The sequence below is a fragment of the Pelobates fuscus genome, chromosome 7 (assembly GCF_036172605.1).
Source record: "Pelobates fuscus isolate aPelFus1 chromosome 7, aPelFus1.pri, whole genome shotgun sequence".
Lineage (NCBI taxonomy): Eukaryota > Metazoa > Chordata > Amphibia > Anura > Pelobatidae > Pelobates > Pelobates fuscus.
The window spans coordinates 99,297,905-99,317,046 of NC_086323.1; the positions used below are offsets into that span (position 1 = coordinate 99,297,905).

Consider the following 19,142-nt stretch of genomic DNA (forward strand, 5'->3'; position numbering starts at 1 on the left):
GAATTGACAGTTAATGCTACGTCTGGATCTTGCAGAATTATTAATTAGACTTCAAATTAGGTTGTGTGTTCCCTGCAACTAAAGAACAGGGACAAATCAGATCAATAGTTTATTGATAGGCTCATGAAGGAGATCTCTGCAGACAGAGCCAGAGATCCTGTAATAATTCCGAGACTTGTTCGTATTGCGAGAGATGCATGGTCGCGTCGCTGTCCCAGCTGTGCTTGTTGTCTGATGATTTACCAGCTGGAATTTTGCATTTTTATCATCTTGCCAGTGCGTATGTTTGGCTGAAATTACAGGGAGCAGTTGAACAAACAAATGGTTACTGGATAAAGCAGACAAATTAGACTTTTTTTTGTTGTTTATTTTTGGGAGGGGATCTCCTTCCTCCACCTCACTGACTTTTTTTTCAACATCCGTATTACCCTGAATAGCCCTGTCAAGGAAATATACATGATCACTTGGTCAAAGATAACTTGATATGAAGTTGGTGGGGGGGAGTTGTACAGGGCATTACAAAATAAATAAAAATAAACTTTTGTAAAGTGTAGAAGAAGAAAAAAGTATCGGGGGCTATTTTCACAATATCTGAACTTAAAGGGACACTCCAGACCAACTAAAGAACTTCAGCTTGCAAAAAATAAAATAAAAGTGTGTTTTTCAATAGGAATTGCCACTGTTATAAATGAACAATGTTACACCCCCTGGCTGTCAATCAGACAAGCGTTCAAGTTACTTCCTGGTTTGGTTAGCTCGGTGGAGCTAAAAGAGGCAGCAATTGCTCACAGTATCCACCTAGAAAAGAGCTGCATTGGGAAGTCTGTGATTGGACAGACAAGAGATCTGCAGGTTTTGCAAGCTGTTTTTAGATATACCCTAATAAAAAAATACATTATTAAATACTTGCATGTTTTCATTGGGGATATCTACTAAACAGTGATTTATTTTTATTTGAACAGTGGTGTCTCCCTTTAAATAAAAACATATTTTCCTCTCCCATAATTCCAAAGAGTTCACACTGTAATTGCTGTAGACCAGAAGCCAAGGAGTTAAAGAAAGTTCATTCTTTGCATTTCAAGGTATTTTTTGCCTGTTGGGCTGTGTTTTTCAGCTATAATGCTCAGCTATAATGCTGTGTATTTAAGACAAAGAGATTGTCACTCCTAGGGCTAAACTTTTTATTTTTAATTGTGTTTAAAATACTAGTTTATCATTTAATTACATATCATGCATCTAATTGGAATCCTTGGCCTGTTGAGCTCTGCCCAGGGAGTGGCTATTCTTAGCGACTTCACTTCGATTGACAACCTCATGTCTACTTGTTCTCTGAGCTCTCTCTGCCACGGTGGTGCTATAGAGCTGTCTATTACATCACAAAAAGAGAATGTAGCTGTAATGTCCTGACACAACTGGGTATTTACATAGCAATTTCATTCATCATTGAGAGGGCAAAAAAAGTTAGTGTTCCTCTTGATTTTATCTTTTTTGTATTTTTTCCTATTTAAAAAAAATTAATAAAAAGGTATACTCTTTTCGAAATGTTACCTGCTTGCATATATACAATCCGCCTATCCTGCTCCCTCAATTTGTTTTGCCTCCAACGTTATGGAGTTGGAAAGCGTGATGTTACAACACATATTTGTAAGTTGCATCATGCATCGGGCAGACTAAACACAGTCCTTAATCCGTCATCCCCAAAATTTATTTTAGACAGTCGTGAACTCTTGTTCAAGTCTGCCTGATTTATAGCTCTAAGAGACTGTCGTAGACGACACATATGTTCCTGTACAATAAGCCTTGAAATGCTACTGGAAGGGAATAAATTTAGGTGGTTCCTTTCTGTAGTCCTTTCACAAATGTTTCCTTCCCGTAGTATAAGAATGCCTCATCCTGCAAGCAGAATTTTTCTTTTACTGCCCAAATGCATTATGAAGTAATGTCCAAGAAAACATAACTGATATTTGAGTCTGCAACAAAATTGTCTACTTGAAAGCCAGATGTTGTGCTGCTGCTAACTATCCCTTATGTACTTTAACATTCCAACAGTTTCAGGAGAGTGTATTTATGCAAATGTATTGCAATTCCATTCTGCTGCCTACACTGTGTATATATAGATTATCATGTATGACATGCGGTTCATTGTTTACCTGTCTGTTCAAAGTACACACAACATAGAAAGTGTTATCTGTGTAGAAGGTGTCATTTCACCTTCTGTGCTGAATATAGCACTTTTACAACTAAATATAAGAGTTTTCTATTCATGCTTTGAATACAAAGAAGGGCGAGTTTAATGTCAAATTTTAACCGATTCATATTTTATTTGGGTCTGATTAATTCATACTTATGACCATGTGATGCAAGATAGATAAAGTTCCAGAACCCCCTCATGGCAATAGCTTGGGTAGGTCACCGTTGAGCATGGCAGTTTTAGCATGTCATCTGTCACAAAGTTTTCAAAAGTTTTTTTTTTTTTTTTTTTTTTTTTTTTTGGAGGAGGTCTAAAACTTTTTTTGAGAATGCATTAAGACACAATATTTTATTTTTCTCTGCTTAAAGGAACACTCCAACGATGAAAATGCCCCAATCACCCAATAGAATACTTCTCATTGTGAAGCACTGGATCACGTCTCCCTATGGAAGCTCTTCTGATTGCATGATTGGTCAAGTAGAGTGAACCAGGAAGCCCTTAGAGCTAGCTGTCAGTTTAAATGCAAGGGGATGTTCCAAAATTGCTCCCAATCAGTTTAGAAAGGCGCCGATTTTGGAAGAAACAAGCATTTCTGAATGAATTGGGACAGTATGTACAGTTTACCCCTAGCAGAATTACTTTGAGGGATTGGAGTGCCTTTAATTTTCTTTATACAGCATTTCTGACAGTTTATCAGTTTAAAAAAAGTTTTATTTGTTCATTGTACCTAATGAGAATGCTTAGTAGATTTCTAAAAATATTTACTATTGAGACAAAAACATTCGTCTAACTTGCTGAATATTGTTTGACTGTCACAAGTCTTTTTTTTTTTTACTTTATTATTTAATAAAAAAAATGAGTATTTGAGATTAGATGGAGATTCTTGACGTGACCTCTGCTGACCTCAAATAATCCCAAACATAGGAAGTAGTGTGCTCAAAGCTTTGACGGCTGGGATTGTGTAATCCTTTATTACAAGAGCCTGGTTTTATAACCTACCAGTTGTTTTCTAATCACGGATCTTGTTCAAAATCCTGAAAACAGAATTACATTTCAATTATTAATTCTAAATACAAGCAATTATTTATTTATTTTTCTTTGTTTTTCAAAGGATTTTATTATGTGTCCCAGGGCTGCAAGTTAAAGAATGTGTGCGTTTAATAGGCTGATTAGCCTTTCAGGAATTCATTTAGAAAATTTGTGTCTAAAGTTTGCATCAGTCATTTTACATTGGCAAGACTCCATTGAGACTCGTGTTTTTCTCTTAATGTTCCTGGTACTTTTTAAGACTTCATTTTCGTTCTCTCTATTGAAATAGTTTTGATATTTCTCTGCCATTTCTTAAAGGAACACTATAGTCACCTAAATTACTTTAGCTAAATAAAGCAGTTTTAGTGTATAGATCATTCCCCTGCAATTTCACTGCTCAATTCACTGTCCTTTAGGAGTTAAATCGCTTTGTTTCTGTTTATGCAGCCCTAGCCACACCTCCCCTGGCTATGATTGACAGAGCCTGCATGAAAAAAAACTGGTTTCACTTTCAAACAGATGTAATTTACCTTAAATAATTGTATCTCAATCTCTAAATTGAACTTTATTCACATACAGGAGGCTCTTGCAGGGTCTAGAAAGCTATTAACATAGCAGGGGATAAGAAAATCTTAATTAAACAGAACTTGCAATAAAGAAAGCCTAAATAGGGCTCTCTTTACAGGAAGTGTTTATGGAAGGCTGTGCAAGTCACATACAGGGAGGTGTTACTAGGGTTCATAAACAAAGGGATTTAACTCCTAAATGGCAGAGGATTGAGTAGTGAGGCTGCAGGGGCATGTTCTATACACCAAAACTGCTTCATTAAGCTAAAGTTGTTCAGGTGACTATAGTGTCCCTTTAACCCCTTAAGGACACATGACATGTGTGACATGTCATGATTCCCTTTTATTCCAGAAGTTTGGTCCTTAAGGGGTTAAATATATACCCCTCCTCCCTTGGAACATCTGTCAATCTGTGTATGTGTTATTACTACTGTTGTGCATATCTGCATATCTCAAATTGACTTTGGAAAGCCTTCCTTATGCACAGAGGCTTGAGAAATCATGTTTCCACAAGTATCCCATAGTTTCCAGCTTGACATGCAAGCAAGCACAGTGATTTGCATGTCAAGCTGGGAAGTCTGGGGTAGTAATCTTTCTTTTTGCACTTTGCAAAATTTACTCTGTTTGGTCTCATCACAACCTTTTTGACACTCCCCGCCACCAACACATTGCAACTTTGGGATAATGGGCAGCACGTGAAAATGAATGTCCTTTTTATACATCGCGTTCATATGCTGCTTTAAGGACACCAATTAACTAATCAAAACCATTCCTTAAGGTTTTCTCAATAATTAAGTTCCTTCCTGTGGCATAATATAAGGGAACTCTAAGCACCATAGCCAGTCCACTGTAGTGGTTATGGTGCCAGTAATGATCGTGTACTATCCCAGTGAAAGCTGTTAAACTGTTAATTAATGGAGTGACAATTACCTGGTTCTGTTGGGTGCCCAGTATCTTTACTGTCTGCACAGTTCATTCCTTATATTCTTACTGATTGATTGGCTGAGAGTGTCAACCAGGTAATAGGTGTCATTCCGTGGCTATGGTGGTCAAGATTATCTGTTTAATTATATTTATATCATGACACAATTTCTATATACTGGTCATCAGTGATCTGTATCCAACTGAATCTGTTGGAACTGACAACCTCAGCTCGATAGCCAGTTTACATCCCATTCATAAACAAACACTTATTATGAAAAATCCCCATCATCCTTTGTATTGCTGCTCTTCTTTTATTTTTGCATTTCTTTTATAAGATGCTCCGTGATCATCACAGTATTAGCTAAGCACTGACAGTAATATACCAGTCATAGGAATATTTATACAGATGACACATGTTAAAGCATATGCTGTGTAAACACCAAATCTGTGAATAAGTGTGTGTGCGTGCGTGTGTATGTGTGTGTGTGTGTGTGTGTGTGTGTATATATATATATATATATATATATATATATATATATATATATATATATATATATATATATATATCATTTTTTTAATTTTTTTTTCTTCCATATTAAATCTGGTCTGATCTTGGGGCATTCTACATTAGCCCAAAACTACCTATGATGTCACAGTATGTACCCCACTGGTGGTGTTTTTAAGATATTGTAGGAGATTTATACAATACGTTATTTATATAGAGCCAACATATACAGCAGCGCAGTACAATCGGAAACAAGACGAACATTTAATACTAACAAAACATGTATGACATACGGGAAGAGTAAGGTGAAGAGGACCCTTCCCAAACATGCTTACAATCTAAAGATTTATCAAAGTATTTAGTTCTGGAAAGTCCTGCAAAAATATACAAGGGGGAAAAGTTACCAATGAAATGTGCTTGTTGGTTCCACAGGTTTCTATGGTGATTGTCACACTCTCAGTGCTTTAGACCATTTTTTACAACACAGAACATTGTGATAAATTTATCTTTGTTGTTCTTTGAACCTGCACATTATGGCTTCTTGGTGGTGAAATTCAAAAGTCACTTTGACATTCCTGACATTTCCAATTTGAATAATTATGTTCATATGTAACCAAGTAACATATAATCTAGAATAGCCTGAATAAAGGCAGCTCCCAGTATGTTGTAGGGTTACAACAGTCATGGCTCCTAGTCAGTTGCTTAGCAACATCAATTAAAGTGGCATTGTCATTGTCAGAGTTTGCAAAGACCCCCGGTGGTGACATTGCTGCTGGGGGTCCAGTGGTCGGAGGGTGGGCAGGGAAGGTTAATTCTACTTATCTGAACCTCTCCCTCATGGGCGCCACCATCTTCCTCTGGCTGGTCCTCTTCAGAAGCGTCAGGAGCCAATGTCACTGATGTACTCTTGTACGTGCGCAAGAGTACAGCATTGAGGTCTATGGAGGATCCCGCAAGACCCTCCATAGACAGAACTAATTTTCTATGACAGTGCTGCTTTTAGACCGAGGACTGTTGGAGTTGTATTTCAGTAGGTGCAAGCGATCTACCTTTTAGTGTAACACCTTGTTCTATATGTTTGCTTGTTTGGCTACTTCTTGTTATAGAAAGCCACAGGTGAAGTTCACCTCAGCTTCCTAGCTTCTCTCTCTAATGCGGCAGTGTCTGCTCCCTGATGTTTGTCCTGCTCCCCCCACCTCCCTTCATTGATAAAAAGTCACCATCTCCCCTAGCATGCAGACACATTTGCTGATGTGGCTGTGCCTGCCATGCATTGAGCCTCTGTGCGAGTTTGTGCAGTTGATTAGCTGGGAGCCAGCTCGAACTCTTTTGCAGATCCCAGTATAATTGCCTATGTTAAGTCTAGGGTACAGAGCCTGTCTATACTTGCCTTCAGGCTGCTGTCTTTCAGTGGCAGATCTCGCTCCTTGACAAGTGACACATTTCTTATTTCTTCTGCATCCCCAGAACTGAGCCTTCACTGTGAATTGGAGCAGAGACAGCCTGTGTATGTGGATGGCAGTTAGATACTTTCGTCTTTACGGTTTCTTATAAATAAATCAGTAGGGTGCAGGATGAGGAATAAGGGTGTCTATTAATTGGGAAAGAAACCCTAGGAAACTAGTTAATAATGTGTCCCCCTGCCCTCCCCCCAAATAAACCAGGGTTCAGTAGTTCTGTCCAGTTTAATGCCCAGCACAGTAAATATTTAACACAGTCATTGATAAATTCCTCTGCCAATTCACAGTATAATGAATAACCCCAATTAATATTTTAGGTGAAAACATCTGAATTGGCTGATTTGGCCTAATATCTAAAATCCTTGGTCAATGCACAGGTAATAACCCTGTTAAAATGTGAACACTTAACAGACTGCCTGGGGTTTATAAAAGTGTTATCAGAGTTCCTGCTTTTTAAAAAAATGTTTTTCATTCTTTATTTGATGGCCTTTTACCCAATATCTAATATCTATATGAAACATTTTTTTTCATTAGGTGCAATTTTTTTTTTCTTCCCTTTTCACTGTTGGGTAGAAAATGTCCACGGACAGTTAAATGTTAGATCTGTGACCTGTCGAGGGCAAAAAGTTCTCACTACTGGAAATACATTTCCAAATGTCTCTTAGGTAACAAGAAATTGTTTCATTTCTGTAGCCTTTGATAAGAGGAAGGAAGGGAATGATCATTGGATTTAATAGTAAAATGTTCGGTGGCCTTGAATGTGTTCCAAATGTTCAAGATCCATACATTTAGGGACCACTGACCGTCATCACTGCCTGTATTTAATGTCTATGTAATGATGTCAATTTTGGCATTGCAGTTGCTGACTACATTTCCCATGATTCTCTGCCAGACTATGCCACTCGTATAATGCTGCCCTTAAAAATATAAAAAAATCAACAACAAAAAATCCTCACAATATCAAAAATGTAACTGTTGGATCACAATATTGGACTTTGCCATAGATATCTGCCAACTGTTTTAGTCCAACCAATGTATGCGATCAAACAAAGGTACATTTTCAATGTTTGTGTTTTTCCTCTATTTTTTTTTCTTTTCTATATCTGTGTCTGAAGAATACAGATTCCTCTACAAATAGATGCCATCTGATCTGAGAGCACAAATTGAAATTATATGAAATTGAATAGTGAATTGTACGTTGCGCACATTTATTTTGAGGAATATTTCCAACTTCGCTCCGAGGCAGATGATTTTGTTAAAATATCTGCTTTTTGATGGCTGCATTAAAATATTTAATATTGTAAAATGCAATTCTCAGAAAATGCTGTTTAACTTCTCATAAATTATATATCCAATTGAAATCACTTATTTTGTGAGTGAAGAAATTATACTTACTGGCGTTTTGTCTCAAGTTAAATTCTCTGATACAACACGGTAGTTTCAGGAAAATGACATGGAGGACAGGTAAATTGTGTCCTGTCTGTAATTTGCACACTTACGGTATTCTGTATTGCTCTAAGTGCAACGCCTGCACAGTGTTTGCTACATTTGTGAAGATGAACAGAGCCATCCAGTTTTGGAATAACACCCATACTCCACTGTCAGCTGGGAAGATGTGAAACCATAACTGAGGGTTTACCAACACTGTGATACTTCTGAGACAAACATGAGTATAAAGCTGCTGTGGCTAGAAAAAAAGTTAAGTAGGGCAAAGTAAAGCAGGGGTTCCTTGTACTAAAATTAACTGATTTTTCAACCCTGTGATCAAGGTACACAGATTTCAGGATTAAGCCATTTCCCAATTTTGTTCCTGTCAGTATACTGACTTGCATTGAGGACTGATTAGGAACCACTGCCCTGACCTATGTAAAGAGCAGAAATATTTATGGCATGTGGAGTGTCCTTTTAAAGATGCAGATTCTGAGACAGTTGTACGACACAAACATGTCCTGTTCTGATGGAGTGAGCTTGCTGATTAAAGTTCCTAGGAAACATTTATTGCTGGAAGTAATCAATACCCTCCTCATATTCAGTATTATGCTGCATGTAATTGTCTGTTTCTTATTTGTGCAGTCCTGCCATTATTCATTTTTCTGTTCTTGCTGTGAAAGCGTTAAGAAGATTTGTTAATATTTAGGGTTTGTAAAACAATGAGAGGAACCCACAGATGAAGGCTGTAGGCCGTATGTCTGTGGGGACAGTATGCTTTCCATGCAGGAAGCTGTTGGATTATTGTTAGTTGTTTTTAATTTTTTTTGTCCTGTACAAATCGAGCTGCCGGCTCCTGCGCGACTGCGTTCCTCTGAGTGAGCAAAACCCTGCTGCACCCTTTGTTATTGTTAAAGTAGCCAGGATACAGAGGGGGCTGGACACTGGCTTTTCAATCTGTTTACTGAGGTCGCCCTGACCTGCCTGCATAATAAGCATCTCCTTGCTATTCTACAGTCTCAGCCTGCATCTTACAGGCTTAAATTTGGTGTTCAGGAAAACTATATCTTGGGCATTTGTCTGTTACCTTGTAAACAATTTAGCATTTTGTATTAATGCACAATAACCTGTGCTTTGACATTTTGATGCTGATGGAATCAGGTTTTGATTCACGGGTGGTGCACACCATGGTTGGTCAACATCTAACTAGCGCTCTAGCTGTGGCACAGTAGAAGCACTCCCAATGCTTTACTTGGGCAGCCAAGGAACTGGCACAGGCTCATGGGAACTGCACTAGTTTTTCAATTTTTTTTTTTTTTACCATTAGTATAAATCAAATAAGCAGCTACATTGAAATACAGTTTGTCTGTGGGATCTCCACCCATATTCATTTCTATATGCCAGGTTCAAAGTCTTATCCTACACCCCTTCTTTAAAAATAAATAAATAAATAAATACCGTAAATAAATTATTATAAAGGTATTGTATGCAACTTGGAAGATGAGCCAAATTGCATCCTTCATTTATCCAGTGTTAATGGGATATATCGCTTTGAGAATGACTGACTGATTACCATGTACGGTACTTAAATACTTCATAACTTGGAACCAAATTAGCTTTTAACCAATAGTCTACTCAAGTTTGTGCCGAAGGAAACCAGTTTTTTTTTTTTTTTTTTTTTTTTAGAAATATGTTGCTATAATTGCTATAGCTGAGAATAAGGTTACTTTTAGAGTTTTTTTTTTTCTGGTGGTTATATTGTCTATTATAGATATGGCACATGAGGCTGAAGTTTTCATACCCTAACCAGTTTCTTCACTTCCCAGTCTTCTCCCCCCAATGTGTTCTCACTGCCAAATGATCACATTTCCAATTCCTCCTTTAAATGTCTTAAGAAATGGATGGGCGTTTCTTTTTCCCCGCTTTTAAAAAAAATGTATTCTTCCTTGCCTCATAGCAGTTTAAAAGTGAAATAAACTGGTGTTGTTAAGACTATATCTTGATCTATATCCAGTTCCAGAAGAGTGCCTCTCAGAACCAGTCCTTGAGGCCCTCTAACTAACTGTGATTTACAGATATCATTCTGGTGGGCAAACACAAAATCCCACAACTGTTAGTGGCCTTCATGACTTGTTTGTGAACCGTTGATTTGCTCTATACATCATTTGTACATCAATGTTTTTCTTATAGAAACTGTAAACAAAATTGCATTTACTTACTGTAGTCTCCTTTTTCTTTTGCAGGTATTTCACTGGTGACCTTCTGGACCAGACACTAAATGAGGCTTTCAGAAGATATCAACTTGGATATCTCCTTCCTTTAGTCCACATCTCCTGTCCCTTGGATCCCTACCCCTTAATTTATTATTATTATTTTTTTTTTTATAATTATAATTTTATTATTGCTATAAATATTTTTGAAGATGCTGCTCTACGGTGAGAAGCCTCTGCCTTTCCATTTATGGACCTTTTTATTTTTAGGATGTTTTTGGATGCTTCCTGGGGATGTATCCCCTAAACCCTTCAGGACTTTTGCAGGAAGTGATTGGAGTTTGACTCATTTGGTGGTGCACAATGTTACTGGGGAGCTGTATTTGGGAGCTGTTAATCGGATTTTCCGACTTTCCAGTAATCTGACTCTCTTAAGAACTCATGTCACAGGTCCAGTGGATGATAATGAAAAGTGCTACCCTCCTCCAAGTGTGCAGTCTTGCCCTCATGGTCTCATCACCACTAATAATGTTAACAAACTGCTGTTGGTGGATTACTCTGACAATCGGTTAATAGCTTGTGGCAGTGCCTCCCAAGGAATCTGCCAGTTCTTGCGTCTTGATGACTTGTTTAAGTTGGGCGAACCCCATCACCGTAAAGAACACTATCTCTCTAGTGTCAATGAATCTGGTACTATGTCTGGAGTCATTATTGAAGTTCCTAATGGCCAGATCAAACTGTTTGTTGGGACTCCTATTGATGGGAAATCTGAATATTTTCCTACCCTCTCCAGCCGCAAACTTTTAAAAGATGAAGAGGAAGCAGAAATGTTTGGCTTTGTCTACCAGGATGAGTTTGTATCTTCACAGTTGAAGATTCCTTCAGACACTTTGTCAAAATTTCCTGCTTTCGATATTTACTATGTGTACAGTTTCAGCAGTGAGCAGTTTGTTTATTATTTGACCCTTCAGCTTGATACCCAGTTGACTTCACCTGACTCCACTGGAGAACAGTTCTTTACCTCAAAAATTGTTCGACTTTGTGTTGATGATCCCAAGTTTTATTCCTACGTGGAGTTTCCCATTGGTTGCATAAAGGATGGGGTGGAGTATCGTCTGATACAGGATGCTTACCTTGCCAAACCTGGAAAACGTCTGGCCATGGAGTTGGGCATTTCTGAAAGGGATGAGATTCTCTTCACCGTCTTTTCACAGGGGCAGAAAAATAGGGTTAAGCCACCAAAAGAATCTGTCCTCTGCCTCTTTACCTTGAAGAAAATCAAAGACAAAATTAAGGAACGCATTCAGTCTTGCTATAGAGGAGAAGGAAAGCTCTCCCTACCATGGCTTTTGAACAAGGAATTGGGGTGCATTAACTCAGTAAGTTGTCTGTATTCGCGGTTTTAAACTTGCCTTCAAATGTTCTTTGTTCAGCTTTTGTTCTCGATTTTCTTGCTAGTTCTAATTTACTTTTGGTCTAAAGGGGCATGACTAATGCAGGTGGTCTAATGAGTAAGACAGAGGACTCTTATAAACCAACATATATGACCTGTTGGTGCCAGAGCTGTTCATTTCTAGATGTTTTGGCAAGTTTCCATACTCCATACTTTTCTAAAAGTTTCAGGCTCTAGGCCAGGTGTAGGCAACCTTCAGCATTCAATATGGTGTGGACTACATCTCCCTTGATGCTTTGCCAGCATTATGGCTGTAAAAGAATTATGGTAGATGTAGTCCACAACATCTGGAATGCTAATGGTTACCTACCGTTTTTCCTGCACAGCACTGATACTTGTGAATACCACTTTAGATTTTATAATATGGATTTATTAAGGTGTGCATGTTCTTAGCTTCACAGTTAAAGAGACACTAAGCACCATAACTTGTATAGCCTGTTGCAGTAGTTATGGCACCAAGAGTATTTGGGGATCTCATATCTTCCAAAAAGCAGCTTGCCGTCTGAGGTTCTGGAAAATCATGCATGTTTGTAAACATGTGTTTTTGTAGGTCATAGCATAGATTTTTAAGGTATCGGCTTTCTAAACGTTTGCTAGCAGTATTTCCTCTGGATAGTGTCATTTGCTAGTTTGACTTGTACAATTAAAGTTTTTTCTCCGACTTTGCTATATAATGATAATTCATATGCCTTTGTTGGCACAAACCAGTCTTTGGAATAATTGTGATACTTCTGAAACCACATCTAGGGGTGAAGGAACTTAAAGCTTTGATCAGCTTATTGAGAAATGGAAAAAAATGCCAGTACTTGGCCTTTATTTTTCTATAATTTCTTCCGTGATTTTTTTCTCCACTGTGTACACAGAGCTGCTGGTTAGATTTCACCCTTATTTGTTTTTCATTGTTTTTGTGATTGCAGCTCAGGCTAATTCACTCCTGGGAGTTATCGGGAGTGATAATCTTTTTGCAGATCACAGTAATAACATACTTGAGAGAACCTGCATTCATAGTCAGGGATCAGAGGGACATTAGATCACTCCTCCAGCGAGAGCGCAATATTTATACATTAAACCCCATGTCCCTGCATTCTCCTCTACTGAGTCTCACTTGGACAGGTCTGTAGAATATTAAAGAAAGTATACACATACGAGGCATATTCCATCACCCTTAACATATACATATTTAATCCACTATCTATTCTCTTCTGTACATAAACATTTGGTTCATACTATATAGATGAAGGGAACGCACAAGCTAGCACATTAGCTGTTAGAACAACTCCCACAATATTTTCCAGCATTTTAGTCCATACTTGAGACAGACTATCTTCCTTAAAGGGACACTCCAGGCACCCAGACCACTTCTGCCCATTGGAGTGGTCTGGGTGCCAACTTCGACAACCCTTAACCCTGCAAGTGTAATTATTGCAGTTTTTATAAACTGCAATAATTACCTTGCAGGGTTAAGTCCTCCTCTAGTGGCTGTCTATCAGGCAGTCACTAGAGGGACTTCCGTGTTCTTAGAACACGAAAAGTGTTTTAAACGACGCTGGACGTCCTCACGTTATGAAATCCCGATAGGAAAGCATAGAATAATGCTTTCCTATGGGGAGGTCTAATGCGCGTGCGCAGCCATTGCTGCGCATGCGCATTAGGTCTCCCCCGCCGGCTGACATCGGGGGAGGAGAGTAGGCGGAGCATGACACAGCGCCGAGGGACATCGGTGCTGTACTCCGGTAAGTCACTGAAGGGGTTTTAACCACTCCAGCAACTTGGGATGGGGGGTGGTAGGGAGAGGGACACTGCAGGGTCCTGCAGTGCCAGGAAAACAAATGTTTTCCTGGCACTGGAGAGTCCCTTTAAAGGAACACTATAGTCACCTAAACAACTTTTGCTTAATGAAGCAGTTTTAGTGTATAGAGCATGCCTCTCAGGTTACACTGCTCAATTCACTGCCATTTGGGAGTTAAATCACTTTCTTTATGTTTATGCAGCCCTTGCCACATCTCCACTGACTCTGATTGACACAGCCTGCATGAAAAAAAAAAAAAAACTGATTTCACTTTAGTTTAGATGTAATTTACCTTAAACAATTGTATCTCTTTCTCTGTAAATTGAACTTTAATCACATACAGGAGGCTCTTGCAGGTTCTAGCAAGCTATTAACATAGCAGGAGATAAGAAAATGTAAATTAAACAGAATTCCAATAAAGGAAGGATAAACATTAGATGACTCTTTACAGGAAGTGTTAAGGAAGGCTGTGCAAGTCATGCAGGGAGGTGTGATTAGGGTTCGTAAACAAAGCGATTTAGCTCCTAAATGGCACAGAATTGAGCAGTGAGACTACAGGGGCATGTTCTATACACCAAAACTGTTTCATTAAGCTAAAGCTGTTTTGGTGACTATAGTGTCCCTTTAATTGCCATCATTTTCTTAATCCATTACAAAGCGTTGCCAAATAATTTGACACTTTATAAACAAAACTAGTGTGATGCATATTTATGGAGAGAAAATGTGAATCAGTATTTGCACATTCTCTATTCAGCTATCTGGACTTATTTTGTGCTTGGAGTAGGTGACAAGAGAAGAGGACGTCATGTATTAAGAGTGATTATGAAGTAAAATTCTAATATTGGTGCAAGTGAAATCAAAATTCTGTTTGCTCAGCCATTAGAACTTTTCTCCAGAATTGCTCATTTTTCATTAGTGGTCATGCAGAATCTGTCGTGATGATGGATATTACACAAAATCATACTCCATATGCAGTCAGCGGACACTAGGATCTCTGCCTTGGACTGTGCATTAATTAAAAAATCATGACCAGCTGCTATTCTAGGATTATAAAAATGTATGTATCCGTATACTTCGGAGGGTTCCTGAATAAGCCCCGGTGACGGAGTCCTGCAGTGCATTAACCTTATATTTTGGGAAGTGCTGTTTAGAAATGAAGTGGGCGTTATGCAGATGGCTAGGAGTAAGTTTAAGGAACCCAAAGGGTTATTGGAAGCTTTTCATTTTGCACCTGTCTCCTAGTTGGTCCCTCCTGGTATGTCTGTCTCTTTGTGAATAAGCTTTCCCCTGCCCTGAGACAGGTAACAGCTGGCTGACACAGTAACGGGAAGCTTTCCTGCAGGAGCTCTGATATCACAGATCTGATTTTGCTTTCAAACTAATTCAATCTAGACGGCAAATGATAGAATTGTTACATGAGCGCTGGCAGAGCAAACAGGAAGAGAGAGGGATAAAGAAACGTATTCTCGGGATAGCACGGACTGCAGCCTTTAAATGTGTTAACCTCTTACTGACTGCAGCACTGCATCGCAAGGGAAACTGGAAATAATAAAATCACAATATCAATAATATGTTGGAGAATGTTTTTTTCTTATTTCACATTTTGGTCTCTCTGTAGCTGAATGTTGATGTTTGTTTGCCAATTCCAGGCTTCAGTAGCATTATGGAACTTGCACATGCCAGTTTGTATCCCATGAAATTCATGTCTGCTCCATAGGCACCAGTGATAGTCTTTATTACTGTGCAGGTAGAGTAAAATGCCCATTGTAATCTGGCATGATTGAACTTGAGTGGGTAGTCCATCACTGTTTTTGTATGTTATGCTTTATGGCGGGTAATACTGCAGTGAATACAAAATTTGTTTAGCAAAAGGCCTCTGTTTGCATAAAAGTGTGTGTGTGTGTATATATATATATATATATATATATATATATATATATATATATATATATAATAATTTACAGGGCTCTGTGTGGGCCAGTCAAGTTCTTCAGAAAAAATAAGTGGCTTTGCCAAACTGGTCCCACAAAGTTGTATTCACAAGTGCCAAAATGGCCAAACTGCTCCCACAGGTGAATTTAGTTCTGATGTCTATAGGCTGTCTCTGCAGGCTTTTCAGTATAACAAACTGCATTTTCAAACTGCATGTTTACAATGCTGCCTTATAACACTGCTAGTGGCCACTAGAGATGCTTCCTGCGTCAGTGCTGCACAGTGTGCCTCCATGCCCTACATGGAGACTCTGAACGTTCCCCATATAGATGAATTGATTCAAGGCATATCTATGAGGATATGCTTTTTGGCACAGCGCAGCGTTTTGTTGTGCATGCAATATAACCACCCAATGCTATGGGAAAACGTATAGTTGGCTGAAATGATCAAGTTTGATGATCACAGCCATGGAGGCAGAGTGAGGTGGGGCCAGCCAGTGCAAGGCCAGCACATTGTGGAGGGGAAAAAGTGAGTAAAAACACCTATCTTAATGTGATCGGAGGGGGGTAGATTCACCTTAACACATACTAACTCACTGTAAGACACACATGCACACACTCACTGACACACATTATCTCTGACACTCACAAATGGTTTTTTTTATTTTTTTAGATTTAGGTACACCCAGCCTCCCTACCTTTGGGAGAGCTGGTGTAGGTCCTTTCTATGGGCTTCACTGAGGCTCCTGTCCTCTTCTTGCCCTGCTCCTTTGCACCCTGTTTAGTGATGCTGTGGCCAGAGTGACAGCATATTCCGGCTCCATTCATCACAGCAGGGTGCGCAAGAGAGCAGGGCAAGAAAAGCAGGAAGATTACAGCTCCCTCCCTCAGCCGCCAGCCTCCGCTGAATGGGCTAAGAAACAAAATTCCTGGTCACCATGGCGACCAGGCGCCTGGGATTTGTCGAGCTCTTTTATATAGAGATAAATATTTTTGAAAGACTTATCTAAAATGTTAAATCAAGACCTACATCATGTAGGGAGAAGTGCAATTTTAATAATAATCGTTTAAAATCAAATTAATATGAGTCTGCATTGGCTTTGATAAGGTAACATCTAGGCAATTTAGTGACTGGCCTATGAAATGGGCTATGAGCATGAAGAGTTGTTCCCTTGTTCTGTAGCTTATTCACACGCACACTCACTCACACACACACACACACACACACAAAAAAAACAGTGTTAAGTTTAAAAAACTGTGCTTCATCTGTGATGTCAGTTCTCTATGTCTAAATATTCACACAGCCAACAGCTGGTTTTATTTTCTGCACCCAAAAATACATCTTAACCGCAGCTTCATCTGCCCTATTTTTGTAACTCTGCTTTTCTGGTGTATGTTGGGCGTTTGCATGTTAGTGTGTGACTGTCTAGTGAATAGAAGCACAGGACAGAGTACAATGCTGTACAATAGAGAAGAGAAGCTGTCATGTGAAATACCATTTTACAACTTGTGACCCTCTTTCAATCCCTGATCCTACTAATACAAGACTCTGCCTAATTCTACAGCAATTTCTGAGTCACACCGCTTTACTAGTTTTAATGCAAGTTTAACATATTCCAATCCTGAAAGTGTCTGTGCCCCGCAGCCAATTTATCTTTTATCAACGTCTCCAAATCCAGACTAGATGTTGAAACATTGTTTAAAATCACACCACCTTTCTTTCTTTCTTTCTTTCTTTTTTTTTTTTTTGGCCATGGGTAATTGCAGTATTATCTCGTAATTGTTGTTAAGCTACTTTTTCAGAGTTTATTTATAAATGATGATGTTCTCATTTACCAAGAGGTTAAACCGGTTTCTTTTTCTTACGGTCTGTGTTGGAAACAAGTTTGAAAAGTGTCGCTGTGGTCATACTTGGCCTAGCAAAGCAGCAGACATGATATGTGCATATATATTTATGGCTCGGTTTATGTTGCACATATCCTTCTTCTCTCTATTGCAAATCTCTTTTATCACCTGCTTAGTTAAATTAAAATTAAGCCATTTTTGTGCACATATTTGAAGCTGTAGATGAGCCTGTTCGTGCTAATATTCGTTTCTGTCTATCTGGATTGAGCCCCACGACCTGTCAGTGGGGAAGGGGTATTCAGGGGTCTGCTGCTGGGATTAATCTTTTTACTGCTAGGCCATCATTAGTGAGGCCTGAAGGATTTACTGGGAGACTTGTGGTGTATTCTCTACTGGCGCTAATTATCATTTATTAACTTTGTGTTGTCACTCAGTGGGCTTCCCCTTGGGAAATTAGCCGAGGAGGAAATCTGCTCAAGGAGGAATAATCAGGGAGACAGGGAATGGGGGCTGGTGGTTGCTACAGACCCTCCTCATCTCATGTTGCTCTGTCGCACTATCTCATGTATCTCAAATACTCCCAGGTCCATTAGGGTCTGGTATGTGGGGGAAAAAAAGCATCTGTAGTGGGAAAGGGTGTACTGGTGCACCAACAGTGCTGCACAATTTTATTAGACTGGACTAGTCAGTTGGCCTATATAAATAAGCAAGAAACAAATAAGACCCTCACAAAAACATAGTTGCCAAGAAGATATATATATATATATATATATATATATTTTTTTTTTTTTTTCTTAAATAGCATCCTTTAAGGTCTCCCTAAATCTAAACGGTAATCCATGTACACCCTTGCTCACTGAGTTTGTAGGAACATCGGCTGTTCTTGAGGATTAGGCCTAGGAGAGGCCAAAATGATTGTTGTGGGGTTGCACGGGGGACCTGGCAGTGTTATTGGATGCTGATGTGGAGAGATCCATCCAATATGCTAATCTAATCTATCGAATATGGTCTCTGTAATGACCCAAGTGAGCTAGAGTTAAGATTTTATCCTCTGTGTGCTTTGTCTCTTTCATTCCCCTGTTTACCAATGGCTAACATCAGACCTTCAAACCTCAGAATTTTGTTGTATGTTTCTGCGTCACCTCCCTGCATGCACATACATAGAACTAGGTTGTGTATTCTGCAGGCAATCAATGAGGGAGAATATAGCTGAGCTAATGGCAAACGTTCCAGTGCAGCCAAACCCTTATATCTGTGACTGTAGCAGAAATCATAGATTTCTCTGTCTGGCTGTTTTCCTGTTAGTCTGGTGTGGATTACTGTGAGGAGGAAAGTGATGGAGAAAGGTAAATGTCCCTCTCATAGGCACTCTGTTGGCACAAAGCAGAACTCTGCACAGAATGTCAAACCATTACCCTCAACCAAAACCCTTTCTATAAAACATGACCCATGTTTTACCATCCGTTTCAGAGCTTGGTTTGAAATGGCATTGTTACTTCCTGTGCCCGTGTTCCACTTTGTATAGGAAACTTTATTTTAGAAAGTTACTAGTGCCAACCAATCAAAAAATAAAACATCTGGGAAGTTGGTCCATACAAGTCTCCATGCCATTGGCTGGACATCGCTGGAGCAACCCATGAGGGATAACACTGTGTTAGTTGCAAAGAGCAGATAAGATAATGTCTTGTTCTAGAGAGGATTTCCTGAATTACTTGTTCTAGACTGGATTACCTGAATAATTCAGCAAAGCTTTACTCACATATACATATAATACGTTTTAAAATAAAGTGGTTAAATCCTAAAACATATTA

At 38.9% G+C, this 19,142-nt stretch overlaps 1 protein-coding gene across 4 annotated transcripts in view; it reads left to right on the plus strand.

Moving 5' to 3' along the window:
* PLXNA1 (plexin A1) overlaps positions 1-19,142 on the plus strand; it is a 257,688-nt gene that overhangs the window by 13,190 nt on the left and 225,356 nt on the right. For all 4 annotated transcript variants that reach the window (XM_063426252.1, XM_063426255.1, XM_063426254.1 and 1 more), the window contains exon 2: positions 10,347-11,692. In XM_063426252.1, the coding sequence (XP_063282322.1) occupies positions 10,526-11,692 (1,167 nt within the window). In that variant the 5' untranslated portion in view covers positions 10,347-10,525. The remainder of the gene's footprint in view (positions 1-10,346; positions 11,693-19,142) is intronic.